At 42.3% G+C, this 27,489-nt stretch overlaps 1 protein-coding gene across 1 annotated transcript in view; it reads right to left on the bottom strand.

Annotated features, from left to right (window-relative positions):
- The window catches only part of LOC124719838 (zinc finger protein 708-like), a 109,695-nt gene that overhangs the window by 63,095 nt on the left and 19,111 nt on the right, over positions 1 to 27,489 (bottom strand). Inside the window, exons 4-5 of the mRNA XM_047245025.1 lie at positions 19,250 to 19,342; positions 18,244 to 18,324 (exon numbers count right to left, since the gene is read on the bottom strand). Coding sequence (XP_047100981.1) covers positions 18,244 to 18,324; positions 19,250 to 19,342 — 174 coding nt within the window. The remainder of the gene's footprint in view (positions 1 to 18,243; positions 18,325 to 19,249; positions 19,343 to 27,489) is intronic.

Here is a 27,489-nt window from a genome sequence, read left to right as displayed (position 1 = left end):
TGCAGCATGGAGTCCACCATTCAAACACAAGACAGGGCAGGCTGCCCTTAGTCACAAGCAAGCTGCCTGCTCACTCTTGGCATTGCCTTCTGTGAAGATGTGTCAGAGGTAGACGTACAGCAGGTCTCCAACAATAAAGGCCACTCTGCCAAAGCCATCTGCACACAGTTTACCTTGATACAACATGTCCAGCGGATGCTGCAGGCTTATATGCCAGCTACCGTGCAGTATAAAGGCAGTCTGTTGTGACCTTACAGCCAAATAACAGTCCTCTCTTCAGAAGTCACATGTGGTCAACCCTGTCCTGGACTTTGGGATACAGTTTCAGTCTCTATGAACTGTCATTACATCCAAGAAACAACAGCACAATTCACACTAAGCCATCAGGCCACATCAATTTTGGACTGTCCTGCTTCCTTTCTTTCTATGGCCATCCAATGCCAAGTCTAGTAGGCATTTTCTCTATGTCAAACTGCACTGTCTGTAGCTGTGTACATGGTGATTGTGAATGTGGGGTTACCCAACAAACACTACCTCGTTTCATACGACCCCTGACATCACTGGCAAAGTTGTCAGTTGACCGGAATGCCATCTTCCATGCAGAACACGATCATACGGACATCTGGTTACAGTTTGTAGGATTGTATTGTGAATGAAACACAAGATGGGGAAGTAGTAGTTTGTTGCTTTAATTCTGGATATAAGATTAGTTTAGGCCATTTTGCATTCAGTCCTCAATTGGCACATGTAGTCTCACTCATTTTTTCAGTTCTTCCTTACTGGCAAGCCAATCACGAATGGCTCTTTCTGTTGGAGGAGGACCAAAATGCCACTCAGCTGCTCTGTTTCCATATTGGTCTGCATATGCTATTATCGTCAATTTATAGCCCACATCATATGAAACCCCTATTTTTTCATTAATAAACTACCTAATAAAATACTCTTCCGTTATCAATAATACAAATCACTTTCAGTTCAAGTTCACTGGCACTGTAGACTGCTGTGATACATCATGGGCTTGACAGTGTTCTAGGTTTGTGATGGCGGGGCAGGAGGGGGACAGTGTTAACAAGCTTGTTAAGCTCTACAGCTCATGTTCCTTGCATCGGTGCACTGCTACTGCCAGTTGAATCGTGTTGCCAGATAGTTATAGGTTTCCCACAGCACTGAATATATGGCCTTCTTTAAGCCTTGCAGGAATTTTAAATCAAACACTGGACATTTTAAAATTAATTTTGAGTATAAGACACACCTGAATGATGTAGGAATTTTTTTTAAGAAAAAAGTGTGTCATACTCCATGAAATATTGTATGCTTTTGTTCTGTATAAAATATAAAGTGAAATTGGTGATGTTTCGTTGTGAGTGACACACTTTAGGTCTCAGTGACCTGCCCTTCTTTCCTAACCTTCCTGTATCTGTTACTAACTCTTTCCAGATGAAGGAAATAATAATTCCGAAAGCTAGGGAAGTTCCTTGTACCTTTGTGTGCATGTATCGTCAGTATTAGCTATTTCAACTCCTGAAGTTAAGTGAAGACCAGCCATTTTGTCTGACAAATTTGTAGTTTTGAGCCAATCCAAAATGTGAACATGAGAGTAAAATATAATTTTCTGAATCTTATCTGTGTTTTTGCATCAAGGTTTATCTGTAGTATCTATTTTCCTGCCTGAAGAGCAAAAACGTAAATAATTTCCCACATCTATTTTTTGAAAGTTACAAGTAGAGGTTACAATGATATGAAGAATCTTTGTCTTCACATTACATACCTGATGTACTGATCAGTATGACACTTCCTGTGTGCTGATTTGAACTGCGTAGACCATGTTACAAAATACATTTTGTTTGGCTACAGTGTTAGAGGCATTTTAAGTTAAAAATTCATCATGTTTGCTGCCAGATATGGAACTAAAAATACTGATTAAGTTGTGATATCCAAAGAATTTAACATCAAGGATTCTTACTACACAGAAGGTAGGTCAGGAAGAATGTTTAAATTTTTTGTTAGGTAACTTTAACCTAAACAATTTAAAAAAGATGTGCTGTAAAGCAAAGAATTTATGGTGGAATTAATTTGTGGATGAAACAATAAAAGTTTCATTTACTGAATAATTTACAGAGAAATACATCTGTATATGAAGGCTGGTGCATTGTTACACATTATTATTACTAGCATTCTGTTAAAGATAACGGATAGTAAATTTGAGAGAGAGAGAGAAATTTTGCAAAACTGTAAGCAAATCAATTACAATTGGTTCAGTGTAGAGAAAAAGACAAGAAAATATCACAAGACTCCAGAAGAAAGGAAAGAGAACAACTTCGCAAATGTCTAGATTTAAAATGAAGGTAAAGAGGAAAAAGAGTTGTGAAGAGTATGTACAAGTAATGTAAATGCACAACCACTCATGTCACTGGAGTGTAAACATCAGAACCCTATTTACGTTCATACTAATCCCCATAAACATTAGGAAAAGCAATGAAAAGATTAAAATAACTACATCCAGAGAGCCCAACACGGAAATATGCAGTGACAAACAAATTAATTGTTCCAGTGGAACAACTTCCATAATGTTTAAGCACACATTAACAACACAAACTGGATAACAAGGTTTCAGAAAAAAAGAAGCAAACAGTTTAATTTTTTTTACAACAGAGATGACAATCTGTCAAGCACCTGACAGAAGACAAAGATGCACAGAGTTTTGCAAAAAGTACTACATGGTATTTTCAGCTCAGGGAGCTTATAAGCAATTTTAGGCAGATACAGAAATAGGACAAATAAAAAATACTTTCATTTATTACACATTTTGTTTGTTTTGAATACACTTCAATGTATGTATGAAGGTATCATGCCAACTCTTATTATCTGGTGAATGCACTGAAAAGAGCATTTTTTATGAGGTAAGGAGTTACTGGAACATGTAGCCTACCGATAATTCATGTGTACTATGAACTCATGTATAAAGTGTAAGAACTGCATTCCTAAACTTCACTCCACATTAAAGAATGAAGTTGACTGACAAACAAGTAAAATGGAAAAAAATGGATTGATGTTGACAGGCAACAAAAATATGCAGAAGTTAATGGTAGCATCACTGACGTAGTGTCAGATATTTATAAGGAAATTTTATATTTAATAGTTCACTGCTTCATAGAAAACTCACAATCTGCTGAATTGGGGATATATGCAAAATGGATTTCTCTAATCTGGAGATCTACAGACTGACTTTGTAGATAGTGTGTCTATGATTAACGAAGGCCAAAGTCAAAGTGCTCATTCATAACATGAATAAGTACAGGCTTTGCAGGTTGTGCCTGTATGCTGCAGGAACATTTTATCATGCCATCATCACTAATGAGATCTAACACATGAAACAGTTTCTGTTGCTGTGTTCTCGTATAAATAATACCTGATGTAAATAAGAAGATCTCACATCTAAAAAAATTTGACAATTCGTTGAGATGGCTGTACTTCTTCTACATTTGAAAAAAAAAGTACACATTATCCAGTTTGTGTTCTAGAGTATTTAAAGTGGAAATGGACTGTTATTCTTTGCTGCGTGACATGGTAAAGTTGTCATGGATGCTATTTGTGGTGCAATGAGGAGAGGAGTGTGGAACGAGATGAAACACAGAAAATGGTATGCTGGCTGAGCTACAGATTTTTATAAATGGCACAAACTCGGATTCAAGTAAAAACCATGTTTTATGGTACTGGAAGATGGTTTCTGGACAACTGAGAGTGTAACTCGCATTCAGGTCAAACGTTTTTGCTCATATTCAAAACTATTATTATTTTTTACCTTAAGCTATCATAATATTGTTGTCACAACAACCCTGAAGCTTTTTTTTTTTGTGGTTTTAGGGCGCACAACTTCAACGGTCATTAGCGCCTAGACTACGTGAGGAATGCACCGCGAGTCACAAGTTTAAAACAGCAACGAAACGGAAAACACGATAAAGGGCAGACTAACAGGCATAGGATTAAAAAAGGAAGACAGTAGAATCAAATGTCCTTTGAGAGGGTTGTCAAATTGATAAAATGAAGAACGCGAGCAGCTGCTCGTGGGTCATCCGCTAAAATGGCTTCTACAGTACAAGGCAGGCCAAGATCAAGACGCAGGGTGTTAAAATCTGGACAGACCATTAAAATATGGCAGACCGTCAGCAATTGCCCACAGGGGCAGAACGGCGCCGGCGCATCCGTCAGCAGATGGCGATGGCTGAACCGGCAGTGGCCAATTCGTAACCGGGCCAAAACGACCTCCTCCCGCCGAGAAGGGCGTGAGGAGGACGTCCAAGCCACGGGAAGAGGTTTCAGGGCCCGAAGTTTGTTGTCTGGAAGTGCAGCCCAACCGGCATGCCACTGCGATAAAATGCGCCGACCAATGACCCTGCAACAATCCGACGAAGGGACACAACAAGATGCTGGCCGAGGCTGGAGGACCGCAGCCTTGGCCGCGGCATCTGCAGCTTCGTTCCCAGGGAGACCGACATGGCCAGGAACCCACATAAAGCTAACCGGAGAACCGACGTCCTCCAGCTGCTGAAGAGAGCGTTGGATCCGGTGTACGAAAGGGTGAACCGGGTACGGATCACGGAGGCTCTGGATAGCGCTCAGGGAATCGGAGTAGATGACATATGCAGAATGTCGGTGGCGGCAGATGTAAAGGACAGCCTGGTAGAGGGCAAAGAGCTCAGCTGTGAAGACCGAACAAAGGCCATGGAGCCGGTATTTGAAACGTTGTGCCCCGACAATAAAGGAACACCCAACCCCGTCATTGGTCTTAGAGCCATCTGTATAAATGAAGGTCATATTAATGAACTTCGAACGAAGTGCGATAAAACGGGAGTGGTAGACTGAACCGGGGGTAACCTCCTTCGGGAGCGAGCAGAGGTCAAGGTGGACGCGAACCTGATCCTGGAGCCAAGGTGGCGTGTGGCTCTCGCCCACTCGAAAGGTTGCAGGGAGTGAAAAATTAAGGTGTTGAAGGAGGCGACGAAAGCGAACTCCATGGGGTAGCAGGGCAGAGACATACAACCTGTATTGACTGTCGAGAGAGTCATCAAAAAAGGAACAATAAGATGGGTGGTCGGGCATTGCCAGTAGCCGACAGGCATACCGACAAAGCAGTATATCGTGCCGGTAGGTGAGTGGCAACTCACCAGCGTCAGCATGAAGACTCTCGACGGGACTAGTATAAAACGCTCCGATCGCAAGTCGTAAACCCCGATGTTGCATGGAGTTGAGGCGGCGTAAGATGGATGGCCGTGCAGAGGAGTATACGAAGCTCCCATAATCCAGCTTGGAGCGGACGATCGACCGATATAGACGAAGCAGGACGGTTCGATCCGCTCCCCACGACATACCACTGAGAACACGGAGGACATTTAGAGAACGGGTACAACGGGCAGCCAAATATGACACATGTGGAGACCAACTAAGTTTCCTGTCAAATGTAAGACCTAAAAATTTTGTTGTCTCCACGAATGGGAGAGCAACGGGACCGAGTCGTACGGACGGTGGGAGAAACTCTTTGTAGCGCCAGAAGTTAATACAGACCGTCTTCTCGGCAGAAAAACAGAAGCCATTGGCGACACTCCAGGAGTAAAGACTGTCAAGAGAACGCTGAAGACAGCGCTCCAGGACACGTGTACACTGCGCGCTGCAATAGATGGTAAAATCGTCCACGAAAAGGGAGCCTGATACATCAGCTGGGAGGCAATCCATTATTGGATTGATCGCGATGGCGAAGAGAGCGACGCTCAAAACTGAGCCCTGTGGCACACCATTCTCCTGGCGAAAGGTGTCTGACAGGACAGAACCCACACGTACCCTGAACCGTCGATCCATTAAAAAAGAACGAATAAAAAGAGGGAGGCGACCGCGAAGGCCCCATGTATGCATGGTGCGGAGAATGCCCGCCCTCCAACAGGTGTCGTAAGCCTTCTCCAAATCAAGGAACACAGCCGCGGTCGGGCGCTTCCGCAAGAAGTTATTCATAATGAAGGTCGACAAGGTAACCAGATGGTCGACAGCAGAGCGGCGCCTACGAAATCCACATTGTACATTGGTAAGTAGGCGTCGAGACTCGAGCAGCCAAACCAATCGAGAGTTAACCATTCGCTCCACCACTTTACAGACACAGCTGGTAAGCGAGATGGGTCGATAACTGGAAGGCAAGTGCTTGTCCTTCCCCGGCTTAGGAATCGGGACAACAATAGACTCGCGCCAGCATGCGGGAACATGTCCCTCAATCCAGATGCGATTATAAGTACGAAGAAGAAAACCTTTACCCGCAGGAGAAAGGTTCTTCAGCCTCTGAATATGAATAGAATCAGGCCCTGGAGCGGAGGACCGTGATCGGCCAAGTGCGGTTTCGAGTTCCCGCATGGTGAATGGGGCATTATAACTTTCACGATTCGAGGAGCGGAAGTTAGGTGGCCTAGCCTCCTCTGCCTGTTTGCGGGGGAGGAAGGCAGGGTGGTAATGAGCGGAGCTCGAAACCTCGGCGAAAAAGCAGCCGAAGGCATTGGAGACATCCTCAGGGGCCACAAGGACGTCATTCGCGACCGTCAAGCCAGAAACTGGTGAGTGAACCTTAGTGCCAGATAGCCGGCGCAGGCTACCCCAGACAACAGAAGAAGGAGTAAAACTGTTGAAGGTGCTTGTGAAAGCAGCCCAGCTGGCTTTCTTGCTTTCTTTAATAACACGACGACACTGAGCACGTAATCGTTTATAATTGAGACAATTCGCCACTGTAGGGTGGCGTTTAAAGGTGCGTAAAGCACGTCGACGAGCACGTAAAGCGTCTCTACATGCTGCAGTCCACCAGGGGACCGGTACGCGATGTGGAGAAGAAGTAGGGTGAGGGATGGAATATTCAGCAGCAGCGAGAATGACTTCCGTGAGGTGTGTGACCTGATGATCGCAGCTTGTGAAGGTTTGATCCTGAAAGGTCGCCCTGGAAGAGAAGAGCCTCCAGTCTGCCTTGGAGATGGTCCAACTAGAGGAGCATGGAGAGGGGATATGCTGCAGGAGATGGATAACACACGGGAAGTGGTCGCTCGAATATGTATCAGAAAGGGCATACCATTCAAACCGGTGTGCAAGTTGGGGAGTACATATAGAGAGGTCTAAATGGGAATAGGTGTGAGATGTGTCCGAAAGAAAAGTAGGGGCACCAGTATTGAGGCAGACAAGGTTGAGCTGGTTGAAAAGGTCTGCTAACAGGGAGCCCTCGGGCAGGATGCTGGAGAGCCCCAAAGGGGATGGTGGGCATTGAAGTCTCCAGTTAACAAAAATGGTGCAGGTAGCTGAGCAATAAGTTGCATCATGTCTGCCCTGGTAACGGCAGATGACGGAGTGTAAACGGTAAAAATGGAAAATGTAAAAGTGGGGAGAGTAATGCGGATGGCAACTGCCTGCAGGCCGGTGTGCAACGTGATGGGATCATAGTAAATATCATCCCGGACCAGCAACGTAACCCCTCCATGAGCCGGGATACCCACCACAGGGGGTAGGTCAAAACGCACAGAGGTGTAGTGTGCCAAGGCAATTTGATCGCATGGGCGTAGCTTCGTTTCCTGGAGGGCTACAACGAGCGGATGGTGCAAGCGGAGCAGCAACTTCAAGTCCTCTCGATTGGAGCGAATGCTGCGAATATTCCAGTGAATAAGTGCCATCGTAAGAAAAGGAAGATAAAAGAAGGGGTCACCTCGAAGGCCGCTTAGGGCCTGGCTTCGAGCGAGCACTGCCGCCGCTATCAGTAGGCGGACAGTCTTCGTCCATTGGGTCTATAGGTTCATCGGCCATCTTGGGAAGATGGCCGGGAGGGGGGGCTTCCTCCGCCGGTGAACGGCCAGATGTTCGGCTACCAGCGGTGCGGCCAGGCGAAACGGATGACGGCCTGGGGCGGCAACCGCTGGGTGGCGCAGGAGAAGAAATGCGCCGTGGCGGAGAAGGAGAACTGTGCTTCCTAGGAGCCTTCTTGGAAGGTCGTTTGGTGGAAGTACCGGTCGAAGGCTGGGAGGTCGAGGTACGTAGGAAGTCTGCACGGGACGGTTCCTTCTTAAAGGCCCGTGCATCTGACTTCTGGGTCTTCGTCTTGGCAGAAGCTGATGAAGGTGCTTGTGTCTGAGGGGTGACGGGAGGAAGAGGAGACGTCGACCGGGCGATCTTAGCACTGGCCGAATGGACGACCGTGGTGCTGAAGGTCAGATCGCATGTCTGGGTTGCCACCTCCCTGGTAGTCTGAGGAGAGGCGAGGACAGTACTGTATTTCCCCGCTGGGAGCAGCGTGGGCTTCCTACTAGCCAATAGCTTGCGAGCAGCCGAGGTGGACACTTTCTCTTTGACCCGAATTTCTTGGATACAGCGTTCTTCCTTATAGACAGGACAGTCACGGGAGGACGCGGCATGGTCACCCTGACAGTTCACACAACGAGGGGACGGAGGTGGACAGTCACCCTCATGGGCATCCCTGCCACAAGTGACACATTTAGCCGCATTGGAACAAGACTGTCGAGTGTGATTGAAACGCTGACACTGGTAACAGCGCGTAGGTGTCGGGACATAGGGGCGAACAGAAATAACCTCGTAGCCCGCCTCGATGTGCGATGGCAGCTTAACACTATCGAAGGTCAAGAAAAGTGTCCGGGTCGGTACAAGGTCATTGTTGACCCTTTTCATGACCCTATGGACAGCCGTCACGCCCTGCTCAGCGAGGAAAGATTGAATCTCCTCATCAGTCAGTCCATCGAGGGAGCTAGTATAGACCACACCACGAGACGAATTCAAGGTTCGGTGACCCTCCACCCGCACAGGGAACGTGTACAGGAGTGTAGCCCGAAGCAGTTTTTGTGCCTGAAAGGCGCTCTCAGTTTCTAGTAATAAGGTACCATTACGCAACCTGGTACAAGATTTGACAGATCCGGCTATGGCATCGACACCCTTCTGGATAACAAAAGGGTTGACAGAGGAAAAATCCTTTCCGTCCTCAGATCGAGAAACGACGAGGAACTGTGGGGCAGGCGGTAGAACTTTTGTCACTGATGGCTGGTCACATTTCTGTTTTTGGGCAGAAGTCGAGACAGATGGAGTGAAATCCATTGCGGAGGAATCCCCCATGATTGCCAGCGTCTCCGATGGCGCGCTCCTTCCTTGTGGGGACCCTCACAGAGGGCACTCCCACCTTAGGTGAATGTTTACACCTTAGGTCACACCTCCCGAGAACCAGACGGAGGGACCAATCGGCATGGTCAGAAGGTATCAGCTCAGGCAATCACCCCTCCCCAGGCCTGGCCTTTACCAGGGAGTACGCGCGTGCCTTACATGTCTACCCAGGGCGGGGAATTACGCGTTACCCCGTCACCAGCTACGTGTGCGAACGCGTGGGTCGGCCTTCAGGCACGCACAGGGAGGAAGGAAGAAGAGGAAAAGGAGGAGAGAGAGGGAGAGAGAGGACAGACTGTCTCAAACGTCGAGGCGGAGACCAGAGAAGGCAAGGAGAAGAAGGCAATGAGAAGGCAAGGAGAAGAAGGCAATGAGAAGAAGGCAATGAGAAGAAGGCAATGAGAAGAAGGCAATGAGAAGAAGACAAGGGAAAGAGTAAGGAAGACAGTGAGGTGGAAAAGAGCAAAGAAAGGAACCAACCAAAGGAAGGAAGAAACGAGAAGTGAAAAAGCAAAATGACCGCAAATAGAGGTCGTGGAACCGTCCGTCTCTGGACGCAGTCGCTAACGACCCCCTTGAGGGGGTGGGACTCCTTTTAGTCGCCTCTTACGACAGGCAGGAATACCTCGGGCCTATTCTAATCCCCGGACCCACAGGGGGGAACCCTGAAGCTTGATAAAACCAAACATCTTCTCGTAACTAAGGATGCAACCCATCAAAGATGTGCCTGGTACTCAGAGGTGGAAAATGATTCTTGCGGGATCAAATGCTGCAGACGAAGACACAATAGCAACACATGCTGTCAAGAATGTGCATATTGATCTGATAAATCCTGGACTTTTGTCATTGTAGAAATTTTAAATGAGAGGTATAAAACAATTTCTATGGCATCTCTGAAAATACAGAACCTATGGTAATGTTTTTGAAACCCATTCCAAAGGCTACAATTTTTTCACAAAATACAAAAGTGACAGCACTTTTTGTTAGAACTGAACTAATTTGAACATTAATAAATTAACCAATGATCATTTAAAAAGCATCAGATATTACTTATGTCTTTAGAATTGGGACCTATGACTCTGTTGCAAGATGAATCTTTTAAGAAGAAAATGTAATATAATGAAAAACTGAAAGACTCATGTGTTTAAATTGTATGATCTATGTATAGTTTTAGTTTTTTTGAGTATCAAAAATTGCATTATGAATAATGCTATTTGTGCGAGCTATGTATAGAATCTGTGGTGTCCCAAATGCAATTAGTTTTTGACTTTTATCTTCAACATTTCAAGTTTTAGATTAAATTATTGCATGCCTAATTTAACATATTCCTTATGTATTTGGATTTTAAAGGAAGGGTGCAATTCAAGTAATTTCTGATTTAAACACAATTTTAAAAAATTCTTTCAGAAGCTATCTTTAATTCCACACGGCCAATTGTGTGAACCCATTATCAATCATTTACAAAGGAACTGTTACTATAACAATGAAAGAAACTCACTTTTCAAACATGTGATTGCCCAAGAGAAAACTTGGAATCGCTCTTTCCTCAGCTGAATTGTACTTTCGATTCAACTAACATTTAATGAGTAACTATCCACTGCAACTACCAGGCGTACTGATCATACAACAAAATCAAATTATTTCCAACATCAATTGGTGGATATTTAGTAGTTCAGTCATTTCTACAATGAAGTAAACAAATTTAGTTGATAACCTACAAAATATTTCAATGCATCCTATGGGTTGCTCATTAAAATTATTTAAACCAATACTTCACAACAAGAGTAATTATCTTTTATGTTGGTTAACTGTCACAACACAGCTGACCCAAACACTACTCCTCAAATATTATGAGAATCAATAGTGGACAGATTACATTAACCTCTCAACAGAGCCAAATCATTTTATGACAAGAAATTAAGAATGTTCTGACATTTACTCAGCCATAACCTTACTTGTAGATCAGAATTGTTTTGAGAAAATATTAAATTCTTTATAAACTTGACAACTAAAGACAATGTGATTCATCATTGAAGACTTAGCACACATACATTGAGTTAACTGTGTTGCAAAAGATACGTACAATACCAATCCGTGTTTGCGACATCTGTATTCAGACACTGGGCTTAACAAACCACGTTTTGTTTTGAACATTATACATACTGGTTAGATAGTGATGAAAGGAAACACAGTTTACCAAAAAAATGAAAAAAGGTAAGGCATATGTACCCATTTCCAGCAATTATTTGGTTGGTATATGGTTCATGGCATATTTCCCTAATTTTAATATATAACAGATACAATTAAGAGACTTAAATAATCAACAAAATGTTCTCCTTCACTATTTACAGCAGTCCCCCAATGCTGGGATGACTTTTTCATTCTGTAACTGTACAAGGCACATAGAAGTGGAGAAAACTTATTGGCATCACATTAAAGCCTTAATCTCCCTTTACTCAGGGAAACTACAAGTGTTGTCATGTTAAATGAATTACACTTACAAGAACTGAATCTTAGCTTAGCAACAATAAACTGGGTCATAGTGATAAATGATACCTTGGGAGGAAAACTGAATACAGAATGGGGAAACAATACATATGATGTCCCACAGGACTGACCTACATAAATGTTGTGCTAAAGCCATTGGAGATGCCTTCAAAATCTGCAATGTTTGCCGATAATTAGTACACTGATAATGGCCAAACACATTCATACTAGAAACAGCCAGAAGAATAATGGAACATGCTTGCAACTGGTTTACAGGCAACAGCACAAAAATTCAACCTTTATACTTACAAAAACATACATCATGCAATTCCAAACAAATTCAAATGACTTCCAGATACAAGGAGATATCAATGACAGACACTGGATGAGGTTCCAAGAGAAGTTCTTAGGCATTCAGATCGATAACAAATTAAGGAGACACCAGCATGAGAATGAGATAACCAAAAAGCTCATCTCTCTCTGCCCTGTAATTAATGAATGTTCCTCCAGAGCAGGCTGTTCCATCGGCTCCGTCGTGACCCGCGGAGCGCTCCCTGCTCCAGGGAGCCGTGTCGCTCGCTGTGACCATTCAAGTGGGCTGGCACGCCGGCATGTGGCACGGCTGGCTCAGGCAGGCGGCAAGGCGAGTGTTTTGATGTGCCAGCTGCGACTTACAACCTCATTCTCTTAGCTTCTAAGACGTGGTGACATGCTACACCAGGAAATATGATGTTCAGGAAATAAATAAGAAACAACTATTGTACCAGAAATTGCATACTAAATTTATTGGGCCTCTGTAGCTTGAAATTTCCTTTTCATTACAAGATCGGAAATATCAGGCGTCAAAGTGTTCCAGAGTTAATGTGGAGGATGGCCTTCATTGTTGCATCCCAAAGAAATGATCGTTCCTTACTTTTTACTCTTTTCATTGCTGCGAAAAGCTGCTCACAACAACATCTAGCTCCAAACACGCACATGATCTGAGCGGCATTGTTCTGAAGCTTGGGAAATGTTTTTTGCTCTAATGAATGATACCATTGTGTTGTAATACCTCTCTTTCAACAAAGTTGAAATCAATAATGTCAAATGGAAGTGACGATGACAAGTCATCAGGGGAAACTGAAAAAGGAGTGCTGAACACCTTAAGTTCCATATCCAAACTAGTGAGGTCTCGGAATTGTGATCAAATGACGCGATGATCTGCTTTAACTTTGCTTGGTAATCGCTGAAAGTAGTACCCTCAGGTAATTTTAAAGAAGCAAAGACGATTGAAGAATGTTAAATGTCCATTACTCATCTGCCTCTCAAATAAACGTAACTTTTCCATGAACGCTTGATCTGGTCGTGCATGTCAGCGAGTAGCTGCCCTTTGCCCTGCAATGACAGATTTATATTATTCAGATGCATGGTTATGTCAGCTAGGAACGCCAGGTCTGATATCCATTTTATATCTTTCAGACAACGCATTTCTTCCCCTTTCATTTCGAGAAAAAGGGATATTTCCTCACGAATGGCAAAGAAAACATCAAGAACTTTTCCCCAACTCAGCCAACGAACTGTACTGTGGTAAGGTATATCCCCATACTCCGCTTCCATATCTTTCAGGAATCCTTTGAATTGGCGATGATTCATACCGTGATGACGCAAAAAATTCACACACTTCACGACATCTTTCATTACGCCACCTAGCTCTACTGTTTCAGCACACAGTGCCTGTTGGTGAATAAAACAATGAAGAGTCAAAATGTCTTTCCCGAATTCGTCCCTAAGTTTATTTTGCAAACGAGAAGCAAAACCTTGGTGACGCCCGATCATTTGTGGTGCACCTTCTGTCGCTACAGAATGGAGCTTATCCCACTGCAAATTCGTATTGTACACTGATTCACAAACAGCTTAAAAAATCTCACGTCCTGTTGCGGTGTAATCGAGTGGTACCACATCCAAGAGTTCTTCAGTTACTTCCAGCTCCATGTCGACACCACGCACAAAGACTGCAAGTTGAGCACAGTCCAATATGTCTGTGCTTTCGTCAGGCACTAGTGAAAATGCAACAAAGCTCTCCACCTTTTTCATGAGCTGTGTCTCTAAATCTGCTGCCATGTCCAGAATTCGACGAAACATTGTTTGCTTCGACAGGCCAACCCCTTCAATTGCCAGTACCTCCCTTGGAAACAAACATTCTGCAACTGCTGCCATGCACTATTTTACGAGTGGTCCCACCAAAAACGGCTTGCCACTCGTCCCAATGATGTGAGCGACCCTGTAGCTTGCTCGAATTGCAGATTCAGTAGTGTTTTGTCCACTCTCATTCACCTGAATATTATAAACGCATTACAGAACACGAACTATGTGGCATGTCTTGATACACTCAGTATTACGAAACCGTTTTTAAACTTACGTCTCCTGGTTTGTCGTTCTTAAGCCTGGCTACCAGTTCTCTGCGTGCAACGCCTTCTACCTGTGCGCTGCATGAAGACGTGTATAATGTCGTTGAATATTGTAGCTCTTCCCAGAATTAAATACTTTATGACATACAAGACACTGCGGACGACCATCCCTCTCAATGAATAGAAAAGTATCATCCTCCAATAGAGGTAAAGGGCTCTTGCCCCTAGTCATAGCTGTCATTGAACATGGATTATTGCGTTAGTTGCAGCTGCATGCAGCCAGGGGGCAGTGAGTTCGCTTTCCCCCCTCCATGCGGGCTCCGAGCTGCCGCAGTGAGCCCTCCGGCTCCCTGGAGCTCGGTTGGAACAGCCTGCTCCAGAGTGTCTACATGCAGAAATGCTTCCCAGCACGCTTTCTCTTAGTCCTAGCCTATAGGATAATCTTATAGGACATGGCAGCAATGAACAAATTAGTATTTATTTTATACAAGCTTGTAGTAGGAATGTGATGTGAACACTTTGCATCTACATGTCACTATGGAACTCCCTATTGCCTTTCACATTAAATAACATTAATATTTTATTTATTTCTATTTGGCATTCCCAGAAGACAATTCCAACAACAAGTGAAAACTCCAAAAGATGCCATTGAAATTGCCTGTAGGTGAGTAATGCTGAAGGGATCAACTTGACAATTTTACGAATTTGTCGACCCCATTTCAATTGAAACCCAAGCAGACACCAAGGAATTGGATGCAGTATGTTTCATTCAGTGTGTGACCAGTAGTGTCTACTTCTTCTAGTAGCAGGCCATTTCTGATTGCTTTCCCATCTTATAAAATGAGTCTTCAAGGGATGACTTGAACTGGTAGCTGCAACATTAATAAGGGTAAAGTGCTGTGCAATATGGGGCAGGAAGTTTGTTGGCAGCGATCAGGAGTTATTACTAAACGTAAGTAATGTGATGAACAGTTTGACGAGATTAGCACTGAACTGAATCTGAAGAGGAGCAAATTCTGTAACAAATTGAAGAAAGTTGACAATGTTAGAAAACACATAGATGGCCAAAAAACAGAAGAGATGGGAAATTATCAGAAATATAATTTTTCATACAGATGGTATACCACTGCATTGGAAGCAGCATTGATCAGCTAAAGGGTCTGCAGACCTGACCATGAAATTTGCTTCATCTCACAGTATGGTATCTTTTTTTCTTGGTGGGTGTTTGTGAAAGGCTCCTCCTATGTGTTCCAATAACACTGGATAAACTATGATGCTACATGGGAACAGCATTGAGTTTCCTAAACTGACATGCTTGCAAATGCATGGATCAAGTCTATTGTCTGGATGCTTAAATGTGTAGAAAAGGATTTTGATATTTGTGATCAGTAAATGACGAATCTGGTCCTAAACATAGCTGTGAAAAGTACCTTAATGATGTATGTGCACACATACAAAATGTGAGCAACATCAAAACCATATGGTTCCTTTGGAAATAAAGGCTTTGCAGGCATGTATAGAAATATAAATCTGACCCCAATTCTGTACCTTTGTAATAAAGTAATAGCCTTGTGAAATCTGATGATTTTAAACATCCTTGAGGAATTGCTTATACAGGTATAACTTCTTTCAGTGAAATATGATGATCTTAACTTGTCTTGATGGGTTGCACCTATTATTGAATGTTTCAGAATGTTTTTCCGAAAATTAAATTTGCTTTCAACACTGTTCTGGCTAGAGATACGGTGTGAATGTTATTCATTTGTTCATTCTTGAATTTACACATTGCATTCCATAAATGAAGATGTGGATGGATGTGGGATGAGCCACACTGCAAATCTTAAGGCAGAAGCCCCCACAGGGATTTATCTCTGAGGTGCAGTGACAACAAGCTGTTTGTGACTAGTGCTAATCTACTCGCATGGCTAATTAAGGGAACTTGTAACAGATTTTCTATGTATGTATACGTACATTTACTACTATGAAAAATATCGTTGTTGCTCCTACTACATTGGTCAGCTACTTATTTTACCTAGAATTTTCACATACATCTATACTCCGCTATCCACTTAATGGCACATCGCAAAGGGTACCCCATAACCCTGCTGGTGATTTCCGTTCCCATTCCACTCACAAATATGAGTGAAAAAGACTGTATATGTGCCTGTCAATCAGCCCTGACTTCTCAAATTTCACCTTCATAGTCCTTATGTGCTGTGTATGTTGGATACAACAAAATCGTTCACCAGTCAGCTTCAAATGGCAGTTCTCTAAATTTTCTCAGTAGTGTTTCTAGAAAGAACATCAGTTCCTGAAGGATCTCTGTTACACTTGTGCGTTGTTTGAATCTACCAGTAACAGATGTAGCAGCCTGGCACTGAACTGCTTCTCCAACAAAGTATTAATTTGCTATCTTGCTAGCTTGCCCTAGCTTCTCATGCAATTACCTAATAAAACTCCCAATTCCACAATTACTACAGAATCTTGCTGGCCATGTGCCAGTATCAAAATGGTCAGCCCTATTTTTCTGCATCATTATTAAGCTCTTGCATTTTATGCTCCTAAGACCACAAAGGTTGCATGTCCACTCTAGCTGACAGAGCTAACACATTTGCTGCACAATTGCATGTACTACTCAGCATCACTGTTATGGTCACACATTCTATTCGTAGATTAATCTAAGTTACGTATTTTCAAAGTAACAAGTGGGGTACAACATCAGTGATTTCAGTGCCTACCACATGACATGGTTTTCCAGACCACACAACCAGAAACACACTGTTCTACACACTTGCTATGGGAGCAGCACTCCATGCAGTGGACACTATCCCTGAACCTCTGGCCCTGGTGCCATGGAGACATCTTGTTTGACCTGTGATATCTTGGGCTGCATATGAAGGCCAGTATGGCCTTTTGTATTTTCATGGTAAGTGGTCACCAACTACAATCCAGCCACTTTGACAACTACAGCTATGCCCTAGGACACCCTACAGATCACTGTTTTAGCCAAACTCCTCATATGCACATCCCTGACTACTATGTGCAGCATTCTCATTTCTGTAAAACCCTTCTTGTGGAACAACACTACTACTGTTTCATTTACTGTCCTGTCTACTTGTGATGCCAATGCATCCCTTTCATTTGTTTAAAATGGCATAACATGAGTCCCTGTGACATTTAAGTCTTGGCCTGTTAGCTGTGAATCAGCTATACTCCTTTATATATTCTCTGAGCTGTCCCTAGCATGATAGTTTGGATCCTAGACCTGTATGCTTGTAGGATCACCACACATTCCAGTGTCTGAAGAAGCTAACATTTCAGTGCCTGAAAAAAATCCTTTATAACTTCAGAAAGTTTGTTTATGAACAATCAGATCAAGAGTGAGCCAGTACCTAACCTTCGCAAATGCATGTTGAATATTCCCCAATATTTGTCTAATTTCATTCTTGTGACATGTTTATCAATGCGAGCTTCTCCTTCCCTTAGCAAGGTCATAAAGCATATTTAAAAAAATAATCTTTCTTCTTCAGATCTGCCAGGACTCGAATGGTGAGGCCATACATGGCTTCAGCTATATACAATCATTCACTAAAAGCTATAAGAGTTTTTCTATTAATGAAAATTTTATAAGTAATACAACAGGTACCACAGAAGCTGTCACAATATGTACAGGTTGTGGCCAACATATTGGGGCTGATCTAGAACCCACAAATTTCATCTCTGTTTTTCAAATCCCAAAAAAATATTTAGGGCAAACTCAAGAATAACTATGATTCACACAAAAGATAAGAACAGCCAGTGTTCTTTTGAATTCTATGTATCAGAAGTTGTTGAAAGTAGGAATATTTCTCAAATCATCTACACTATTAGAACTTACACTTCATCTAAATGTGAATTTCGCGACCATCACAGACAACCATTATACAATGTAGTTGATAACAACAAGGGCTACTGAGAACAGCATTATACCAGCCACTAGTCCCCTTCCACTTCTATTTAAAACAGTCAGAATGTAAGAGGTGATATGAAAGTCAAGTGCAGAAGTACAAGAATACTCTACAATTACAAAGAGCAACAAATTCCAGAAAACTGACAATCAGTGACAATTCCACTGCAATGCATCTTTTACTCTACACACTTAACAAAAGACTTACTACTTGAATACTTGCAATACATCAGAGATGTAAATACTTACAGTATTCTCAGTTATATTTAATTCAGGATCCTCCTTGATAAAATCAGTGGACAAAGATATTCCCAATGGATCTTCAACAGACTGAAAGAAGAACACAATCTGTGAATTATAACTGCTTGCTATCTTCTGTGTGTATATGACAGCTCTCAATATTCTTTTCTCATTAGTCTCATCCACCTTTGCAGAGATTCTTATCAATTGAGAGGAGAGTGTGCCAGAATGCATCCAAATCAGTTCTATTGCCCCTGATTTTGCTATCAGCCATTGTGCAGTACTTATTTGGCATGCTTTCACTTTCTATTCCTGTCACATAATCCACTCTGATTTCAGAGGCACTATAGCCTACTCTATCGGATGGTTGTACTCCCATATACAAATTTGATATATGTGTGTGGCAACATTTCAAAATTAAACTCAGATAATATAAAGATGCAAATAATCTTCCAACAGTAAACCCATAAACAAGAGGAATTTTTGGTCATTAATCAAATGAATGTGGCATTCCATACATTATCATCAAAATTACCCAAATTTAATGTTATTTACATAGCTTCTTGCCATATCACCATGTATTTTCAGTGCCTGCTCTTTAGGGAACAATGCAAATTTATGTCATGTGTACTGGATTAAAATCATAAGGAATTCCACAGCACGTTTTCAGTAATGATGTAAATACTACAGTGAATAGTGACTGGGAACTCTAGAATATACATCCATCACATGTCGTAGTTCCGAATATGTCACAGCACTGTGAAACAGAGATGTAACAAGTCTAACAATTACTTCCAAGAGAAAGTCTTCCTTGCTCCGTTGACACCAAATATGTACTTAAGGCATTCATTACATAGAATCACAATAAAAAATTAATGTAAGAGTAATGGTTCATAAAGATATGCTTGTTACAAGTGCTGTTAAAATACTATTGGTAATACCCTACAAATAACACATCTAACTAGAGTTTCTTACTACACTTCCTGCACAATACAGTGCTTGTGTGAAAACTTACATTATGCTCAGATCCAGCAGCACGGTGTTTCAGTTCGGGATCTTGCTTTACGCAAAAACTAGGGTCGCCAGCCTTTAATGGGTCTTCAAGAAACTGAAAAACCAAGAAACTGACGTATCAGGGCATCTGTCTCTTGTTCCTACACGGCACTGTCATACAGGGAGAGAGAAGGGGCTGAGACAGGGTGGTGGTGGTGGGTCGGGGCGCGGGGGCAGGGAGACAGGGCGCGGGGGCAGGGAGACAGGGCGCGGGGGCAGGGAGACAGGGTGGGGGAGATAGAGGGTGGGGATAGAGGGTGGGGGTAGAGAAGGGGGAGAAAAGGGGAGTTTCTTATCAATCTATTTACGCCAAGTGACATGCGCATAACATATCCAGTCAGCAGTCAGCAAAATCTTACAAGACCATATCTTGGGCATTGAGCAATGGCAAAAGCAAAATTAGATTCGACATTCATCATAATGATGATGCTACGACATATTAGAAAGTAACTTTTTATTCCAACACTGGACCATGTTACAACTGGCATGAGAGAGCATTTTGCTGAAGAAAATATTTATTATTTTAAATTCAACATCCTTTTCCCATCACAATTACTGGAATACGATGCTAATGATCTTGCGCACAAACTAAATCAGTGCTTAACCGAACTACTGTATTTTGAAGATGACTCACACTTTGTGATTAAAAAGAGACTAATGGGACAGTCTCTTCAATACAAGCAACGAGCATAAATGCCCTTAATGATTGTGTTTTTGTTATGCAAGCATTGTCTCTCTATCCTATATCTGACTATCCTACTTTGCACACGCTGTACAAAATATTTGTCTACCTGCATCTATTTCTGCAGTAGAAAGAAGTTTTTCAACACTGCGGTGTACAAAGACATGGCTGAGGTCAACAGTGAAGGAGGATCGACTTAATGGCTTAGCTCTGTTGGACACTCACCCTGAGATTGCTTGTCGTGCTGACAATGTAATTAACCAATTTGTCAGGAAGAGTAGGTGCATAGAATTCATCATTTAAAGTACAGAACCACAACTATAACTTTTTTATATCATGTATATGTGTATAAACAGTTTAAATAAAACTTTCTTACATTTTCCATACGACTTGATTAGCTTTTATTACAGTAAAAGTAACTCAAGATATCTTTAGTGAGCCCTCCTTGAGGTTTTTCTGTATCTGCCACTGTCTCATATGAGATATGGTGTAAGTTCTATTGGCCAGCTGTGAGCTGAGGCTCGTGTGCAACAACAAAATCTGTTGGTTGGGCTCAGAGGACATCCTAGGCTCACTTTTTGGCTGTTGGCTGAAGAGGCAATGAACATTTGTAAGTGAGGCAAGAGAACATCTTTTAATTTGTAGAGTCAAGCTGTGGATGAACTACTATCACCCAATTTTGAGCAGAGTTTAAGACTCAGATCAGACCTTTCATTAGTTTTGTGACCCCCACTACATATTCTCTGGAAAATGGTAGGGTCCCTATGTAGCAACAATGAGTAAGTTTCAGAGATGTAATCTCACATTTACAAAACTGTAATGCATAGATTCGTGCAGTCTATTACACAGTTGTCTTTTGTTTGTTTTGAATGGCCAGCAACTGCTTGTCTCAGAGGCTAAAACTGCAGTATGTGACACCAGCAGAGCACAGTAGGGGATGCATAATTACCTACTGAAAGGTAAGCATATTTTATTCAAACAAGTAGAAAATACAAGGTATCGGTAGTCAATCACTTAATGCTCCCAGTATGCACTGTTGCCCCTTTCAGATGCATTGATGAAGCTGCACAATGAGTGAGTGTTGACCATAATGGCACAGTGAGAGGAGGAATATCACACTGGCTGAATGTTTGTCCCCATTGTTGTGGGTTGATCCCAGCAAGCAAAATTATACCATATTGTGACAATTGTTTTTACCAAGAAATGGTCACAAACAGGGAATGCTGATATTACAGATTCACGTCCACAACGCTGGATAAATGATTGCAGTAAGGAAAAAACTTGTTCAGATTGTTGGAACATGATGTGATGATACATCGACATATTCGAAAGAATGGTCCCCAATATGTAATTAAGGTGATGTCAGCCAATGATCCTTTCAGTGTAGGTGCACACCACACTACCTCTTACAGGAACCAGTGAGACACCATGTGTAAGGAGGATCATGAGCATGAGCACTGCATCAGTGGTGAGTAAGTTCAGAATTTGGGTCTGACAGGAAGCATGCTAGAGTAGACCATGCAGATGTGATGACCACTGCGTCCAGAAGGCATAGTTGTCACTGCAACTGCCCAGTCCACATGAGACTTGGGTTCAATTCCTGGTCCAGCACAAATTTTCAATCCTCCCCATTGATGTAAATTAATGCCCACAGACAACTAATGTCTCTACTTCCTTTGTCCCTGAGTCATTGTGGCTGCAGGATCAAAATGCTGTCTGTCCCCTTGGACATGTCCAAAAGAACAGACAACACATGCATATTTGACATGTTGAGGTTAGATATGAACAAAAATTTATTTTGCAGTGATAGTAATTCCTCCCATTTATGTTTAACCAAAAATATGTAACTTTACCTCAGCCTAACTTTCATGACCTTCTTTAGTCAACAATCCCTACTCCTTGAATGTAGCATTATTGAGCAGCCAAATTCTGCCTGAAATAACACCCATAGCACTCAAAATCAATTAGCATGTATGATATTAGGTTACCGTTACTTGAAACAAAGGTGAAGCCCGTATATTATTTGACTGCTAACAATACCCTGATTTAATCAGGGTTGTTTCAGAATCAGGTTACATATGAAGGGCTTATTTCAGTAGTGGTAAAAGTCCATTTTTGTTCATCTTGAGATACAAAGTCCTAAAGTTAAATGAGGCTGAAAAATCTGCAGTTGAGATACCACAAATGTATTCAAGCATATGGCTTTTTGCTAGACATGAACCTTTCTTTCTCTTTGTTTGGATCATTAATTTCAGAAGCATTATAGGCAGAAAAGTGGAGGTAATGGACTTGTACCACTATTGAAATAAGCCCTTCATATGTAGCTCTCCCCCTCCCTCTCGCTCTCCCTCTCATTTTATGATTACATTCCTTCGATGCTTTTGTAGTAAAGAGGTGCAATCCCATATTTTAGTAACTTTAAAGTGTATTCGTGGTCTGTTGCACAGATCTTAATTATTTTGAATGAAAAGCTACACAGTGCAATAATGCATTAGCCTCCACTGGTGAAACATCAGAACAATAGCCAGCTACATATATAGCTTTCTCTGTGTGTTTTACTGTTAATTCTTGAATAGTAGTACTGGAATGGATATAATGTGTGCACACTGTGTGCAGATGGAGGAGCTGGCCTCAGTTCACCAACAGCTGAAGATGCGTTTTGCCGTATTCAGCAGCATTCACGCTGCTGCCTATTGTAGTAGTGGGGGCCGAGAATCTGGCTCATCACATAGGATGCCTAAGGTGCCACCTATTTTTCCCACTGGCTCTGTTAAGACACCTTGTGGTGTACCCAATGTGGCTGAGTTGTTCTCACCAAATGGTGAGGGATGGGTCGTAACAGTTAGCGCTGTTTGAGGCAGAGAGTGATGTGGAGGCTGCCTCACCCACTGACCCTGTGAGTGGACTGGCAGCTGTTCATTCATCAGGGTCCAGACAGGCCCAAGTGGAGAGAAGTTTTCTAGTTAATCAGGACCTCCAACATCAAACGCATTATGGAGCTCCTTACGGAAATGGCATCCAGGACTGGAAATGAATCCTATGTGTACTGAATATGTCTGCCATGGAGCCTCATCTGAGATGTGGAAAATGTCCTGCATGTGGCTACGAAACACACAGGCTGTGGCTGTCTACAAGTTGTGGCTGATGTTGGTGCTAATCATACCCATCGTTTGGGTTCTGAGACCACCTTCAGTTATATTGAGAGGTAGCACAAATGGCAAAGAGCCCCTGTGTCTCACATGAGTGCATGCAGCACGCACAGTTTGTATCAGCATTCCCAGAATTGACTCAAGTCCTTTGGTTTGGCGTGAGTGGAGGGTCTCAACCAAAGGCTTCATCGCTTCTCTGACTGCCCAAACTGCAGACTGCTGGAAATGCATTATGAGGTGGAGAATTGTAGAAATACTTGATGGGTCAGTGGTGCACTACACAAAGCAAGTGTTTTTTAGGCTAGGCAGTTGTTTGAGGTCCTCTGATGAATGCACACTAGTCAGACTGCATACGAAGTAAAGACCATACTACCATCAACATGTTAACAGTAAATTCTTAATGTATTTGTAGTAATGCCCTCCAAGAAAGTTGTCATGTTCAAAATACTCTTCGACCAAAGCTGGCCGAAACATTGAGCAGAAACCCTTGAAATATTTAGCAAGCCATGGAGTGTACACTGAAGAGACAGATGACACACCTGTGGGACGGTAGCATCAGAAGAGTGGAGGGGAGACGAAGGGCAAGAATGAATATGGGTCAAATTTGTGCAATAAATGAAAGCGCATGCTATTGGTGGTAACCCCCAAACAGTAGTGAAAGTAGGCTTCTCAGACTCAATAATAGTCTTATATTGCCAACATATATAACTATACTTAAAATACTTTTTGCCACAAATAAGTAGGCAGTTATGCAAACATTCATTTTCATTCCATATGTTTTGTGGATTAGCTATGACTGTTGGACACCATAATAAGAGACAGTACTTGTATAGTTTACAATGTGGTAATGACAGGTACATCACACCTATCCATTTGTACCATTCAGTTCTAATGTATCTTACTGTTTTCACGTAATTTAAGGCATAAAGTAATGACTAACTGCATAGCAGAAGTACTAAGTCATTGAAAGGCACATCAACTTTGCTAGCTTTCCCACAGATACTGCTTCAGAACTATGGTCTCATTTTACAGGCTGACTACATTGTGGCAGCACTGTGGAGAAGCAGACTAAACAGTTTCACATGACCAGTAATTATGGGATCCATTTCCATTCTTGCTGATGAATTGATTTTTTTTTTTCAAGAGCCATCATACAGCATCACAAATACATTCAAGAAGATTTTTGCACCAACCAGGTATGTCTGTAGTTTTGAACGTATTTCCTGTGACTACTTACAAACTGGAATGACCTTTGCCTGTTTGTATACATGTGCAAACCACTGTTCCACAAATGAACAATTCAGATGGCAGAAAGGTGTCAGTTCAGCACCGTTTTTTGTGTAACTGAATCTGCTAACTACACTTTATGGTCATGTGACCTCTGGTGTGTTCATCATCTACTTTTGGAGTGCATTCCATATGGAATTATAAGGATTATAGCTCTGGACTTTACTGCTAAATGCTTCTGCCTTTTTCTAGTACTTGGTGGCTCAATGGGTAATTGTGACACTACAAATCCAAAGGTCCTTGATCATTGAACAGCAGGTACTTTGTAACTAGTTGGGTAAATCAGTTCAGATGTAGAAAGAGGGTAACAGCACATGGTAGTCAGTAGGACTGTGTGTAGTAGAGAACTCCGGTGTTTAAAACCTCCAGGCTGATGACAGCTTTACCTCTAGTTTATATTTATGTTTACCTTTCTGTCACGTATTCTCTTCATGACACAAGCAGATGACTGATCCTTGGCTCTGTCACATACGCCAGTTAACAACTTATTAGCCTTACAAACGGGCTTACCAAACTTATGAAGCTTGAGAATGCATTTCACATGGAATCTGCAGCTTGATTATCTTCTTTCTGGCTGCTGTGCATGTACGTTTGCATTAAAACTGTGCAAGCCACCAAACGGTGCATCGTGGATGGCATCTATTACCACAGCAACAACAATTACTACTACTAGGCACTTCTATGGTGTTCTGTACGTAGTGTCCCTTACAAATGAACCACAGTTTTCCAAATACAAAAAAGTTGATTATTCCCCATCCTACTACCATCCTTATGTGTTTGTTCCACTTTATATCACTTCGCAATGTTATGGTTGAAATGGCTCTGAGCACTATGGGACTTAACTTCTGAGGTCATCAGTCCCCTAGAACTTAGAACTACTTAAACCTAACTAACCCAAGGACATCACACACATCCATGCCCAATGCAGGATTCGAACCTGCAACTGTAGCGGATGCACGGTTCCAGACTGTAGCGCCTAGAACCGCTCGGCAATTCCGGCCGGCCTCTGCAATGTTATACCTAAACATTTTATTGACCAGACTGTCAATCTGTAGAGTACTGATGTTGTATACAACATTATGGGATTGTTTTTCCTACTCATCGGCAGTTACTTGAATATTTCTGCATCTGCCATTCATCACACCACATAAAAAGTTTGTCAAAGTCATTTTGTATCCTCGTAGTCACTTAGTGATGATCCTTCCTCACACACAATGCCATTAGCAAACAGGCACAGAATGCTGCTCATCAGATCATTTCATATATAGATATGGCACCATTCTCTGTGGCACTATTGATGATACTCTTGTCTCTGAAAAAACAGTTGCTGTTGAGATTAAAGTACTGGCCTCTGTTACTTGAGAGGTCTTTGCACCATTCATATATCGGGGAACCTATTCCATATGCTCATACCTCTATTTACAGTATGCAGTGGTACACTGTTCAAATGCTTTCTGGAAATATAGGAATGTGGAATCTAGCCTGTTGCCAATCATCCATGGTTCACAGTATGTAATTTGATAGATGACTAAGATGAGTATTGCACAAAATCAATGCTGATTTGTGGATAAAAACTTTTCTGCCTTAAAGAAATTAATTATATTTGAACTGAGGATATGTTCAGGAACTCTGGAGCAAATAATCATTATGATATTGTTCTGTAATTTTGCAGGTACATTCTTTTACCATTTTTATATACAGAAGCCACCTGAACTTTTTCCCAGCTGCCTGACTCTTTGCACTAGGCGAGAGATTTGTAATAAATGCAAGCTAAGTAGGAGACCAATGCTGTAGAGTACTCTCTGGACAAATGATTTGTGATTCTGTTTGGACATGGCAACTATTATGTTTTCAACTCTTCCAGTTGCTTCTCTACTCCAGGGATCCTATTACTATGTTCCTAATACAGGAGTCTGTGTGACAGTGAAACAACAATATGTTGGTATGATCCTCCTGCACTAACTTGATAACTACAGAGAGGGGTTAGTGACCACCTTCTGCTTTCCTCCAAAGCCACACCAGACTGGTCAATGACTGCCTGGATAGAAGTCTTTGACCAGAAATGTCTCATGTTCTCTGTAAAATCTGTTGCTTATGTATGATGATGGTAGTTGTATGCTTCACGCATAGATCTTTTTACAGACAGAAGAATTTCCATTAGCACTTGGCTGTCACCAGTGTGCATACTTTTCTGAACTGAGTGTACAACAGTCTGCTTCCTCAGTGTTTTCCGAATTCTGACATTAAACCACAGTGGGTCTTTCCTGTCTGTAATCCAGTTACTCACCACATACATATTCAGCGTGTGATTTACAGTCCATTTAGCGTTTGTCCATCTTCCTCTATGTAAATCATATTGGAAGTAAATGACATTCTCATTGTTTAAATGGGATGCTAACAACTACTTAACTCTTTCTAGCAAATCTATTCACCTAGCCCTCTTAAAGGATTCATTAACTTCTTTTACCATCCAGAATGAGATTTTCACTCTGCAGCAGTGTGTGCGCTGATATAAAACTTCCTGACAGATTAAAACTGTGTGCCGGACCGAGACTCAAACTCAGGACCTTTGCCTTTCGCGGGCAAGTGCTCTACCATCTGAACTACCCAAGCACCACTCACGCCCCGTCCTCACAGCTTTACTTCTGCCAGTACTTCGTCTCCTACCTTCCAAGCTTTACAGAAGCTCTCTTGCAAACCTTGCAGAAGTAAAGCTGCGAGGACAGGGCGTGAGTCGTGCTTGGGTAGCTCAGATGGTAGAGTACTTGCCCGTGAAAGGCAAAGGTCCCGAGTTCAAGTCTCAGTCCGGCACACAATTTTTAATTTGCCACAAGGACAAGCCTTTTTATAGTTGCAGGATTTCAACTATTTCAATTTTGTGTGGGCAATTAAACTAGCAGCTTACGACAGCTTTCAGAAAACTGTTCAAAAGTACTTTACAAGACTGCCTGTCCATACCACTTGCAATGTATGCACAGACATCTTAGTCTCTACTCAGTAGGTTAGGATCACCTACTTTTTCTGCACTACTTTGTGTAGATTTTTCTTGAATGATTCTGTACCTGTCACAGCAGTATCACGTGG

Source organism: Schistocerca piceifrons, chromosome 11 (genome assembly GCF_021461385.2).
Source record: "Schistocerca piceifrons isolate TAMUIC-IGC-003096 chromosome 11, iqSchPice1.1, whole genome shotgun sequence".
In the NCBI taxonomy this organism is placed as follows: Eukaryota; Metazoa; Arthropoda; class Insecta; order Orthoptera; family Acrididae; genus Schistocerca; species Schistocerca piceifrons.
The sequence above is the reverse complement of the archived record's forward strand: the minus strand, read 5'-3'. Positions and strand labels throughout refer to the sequence as shown.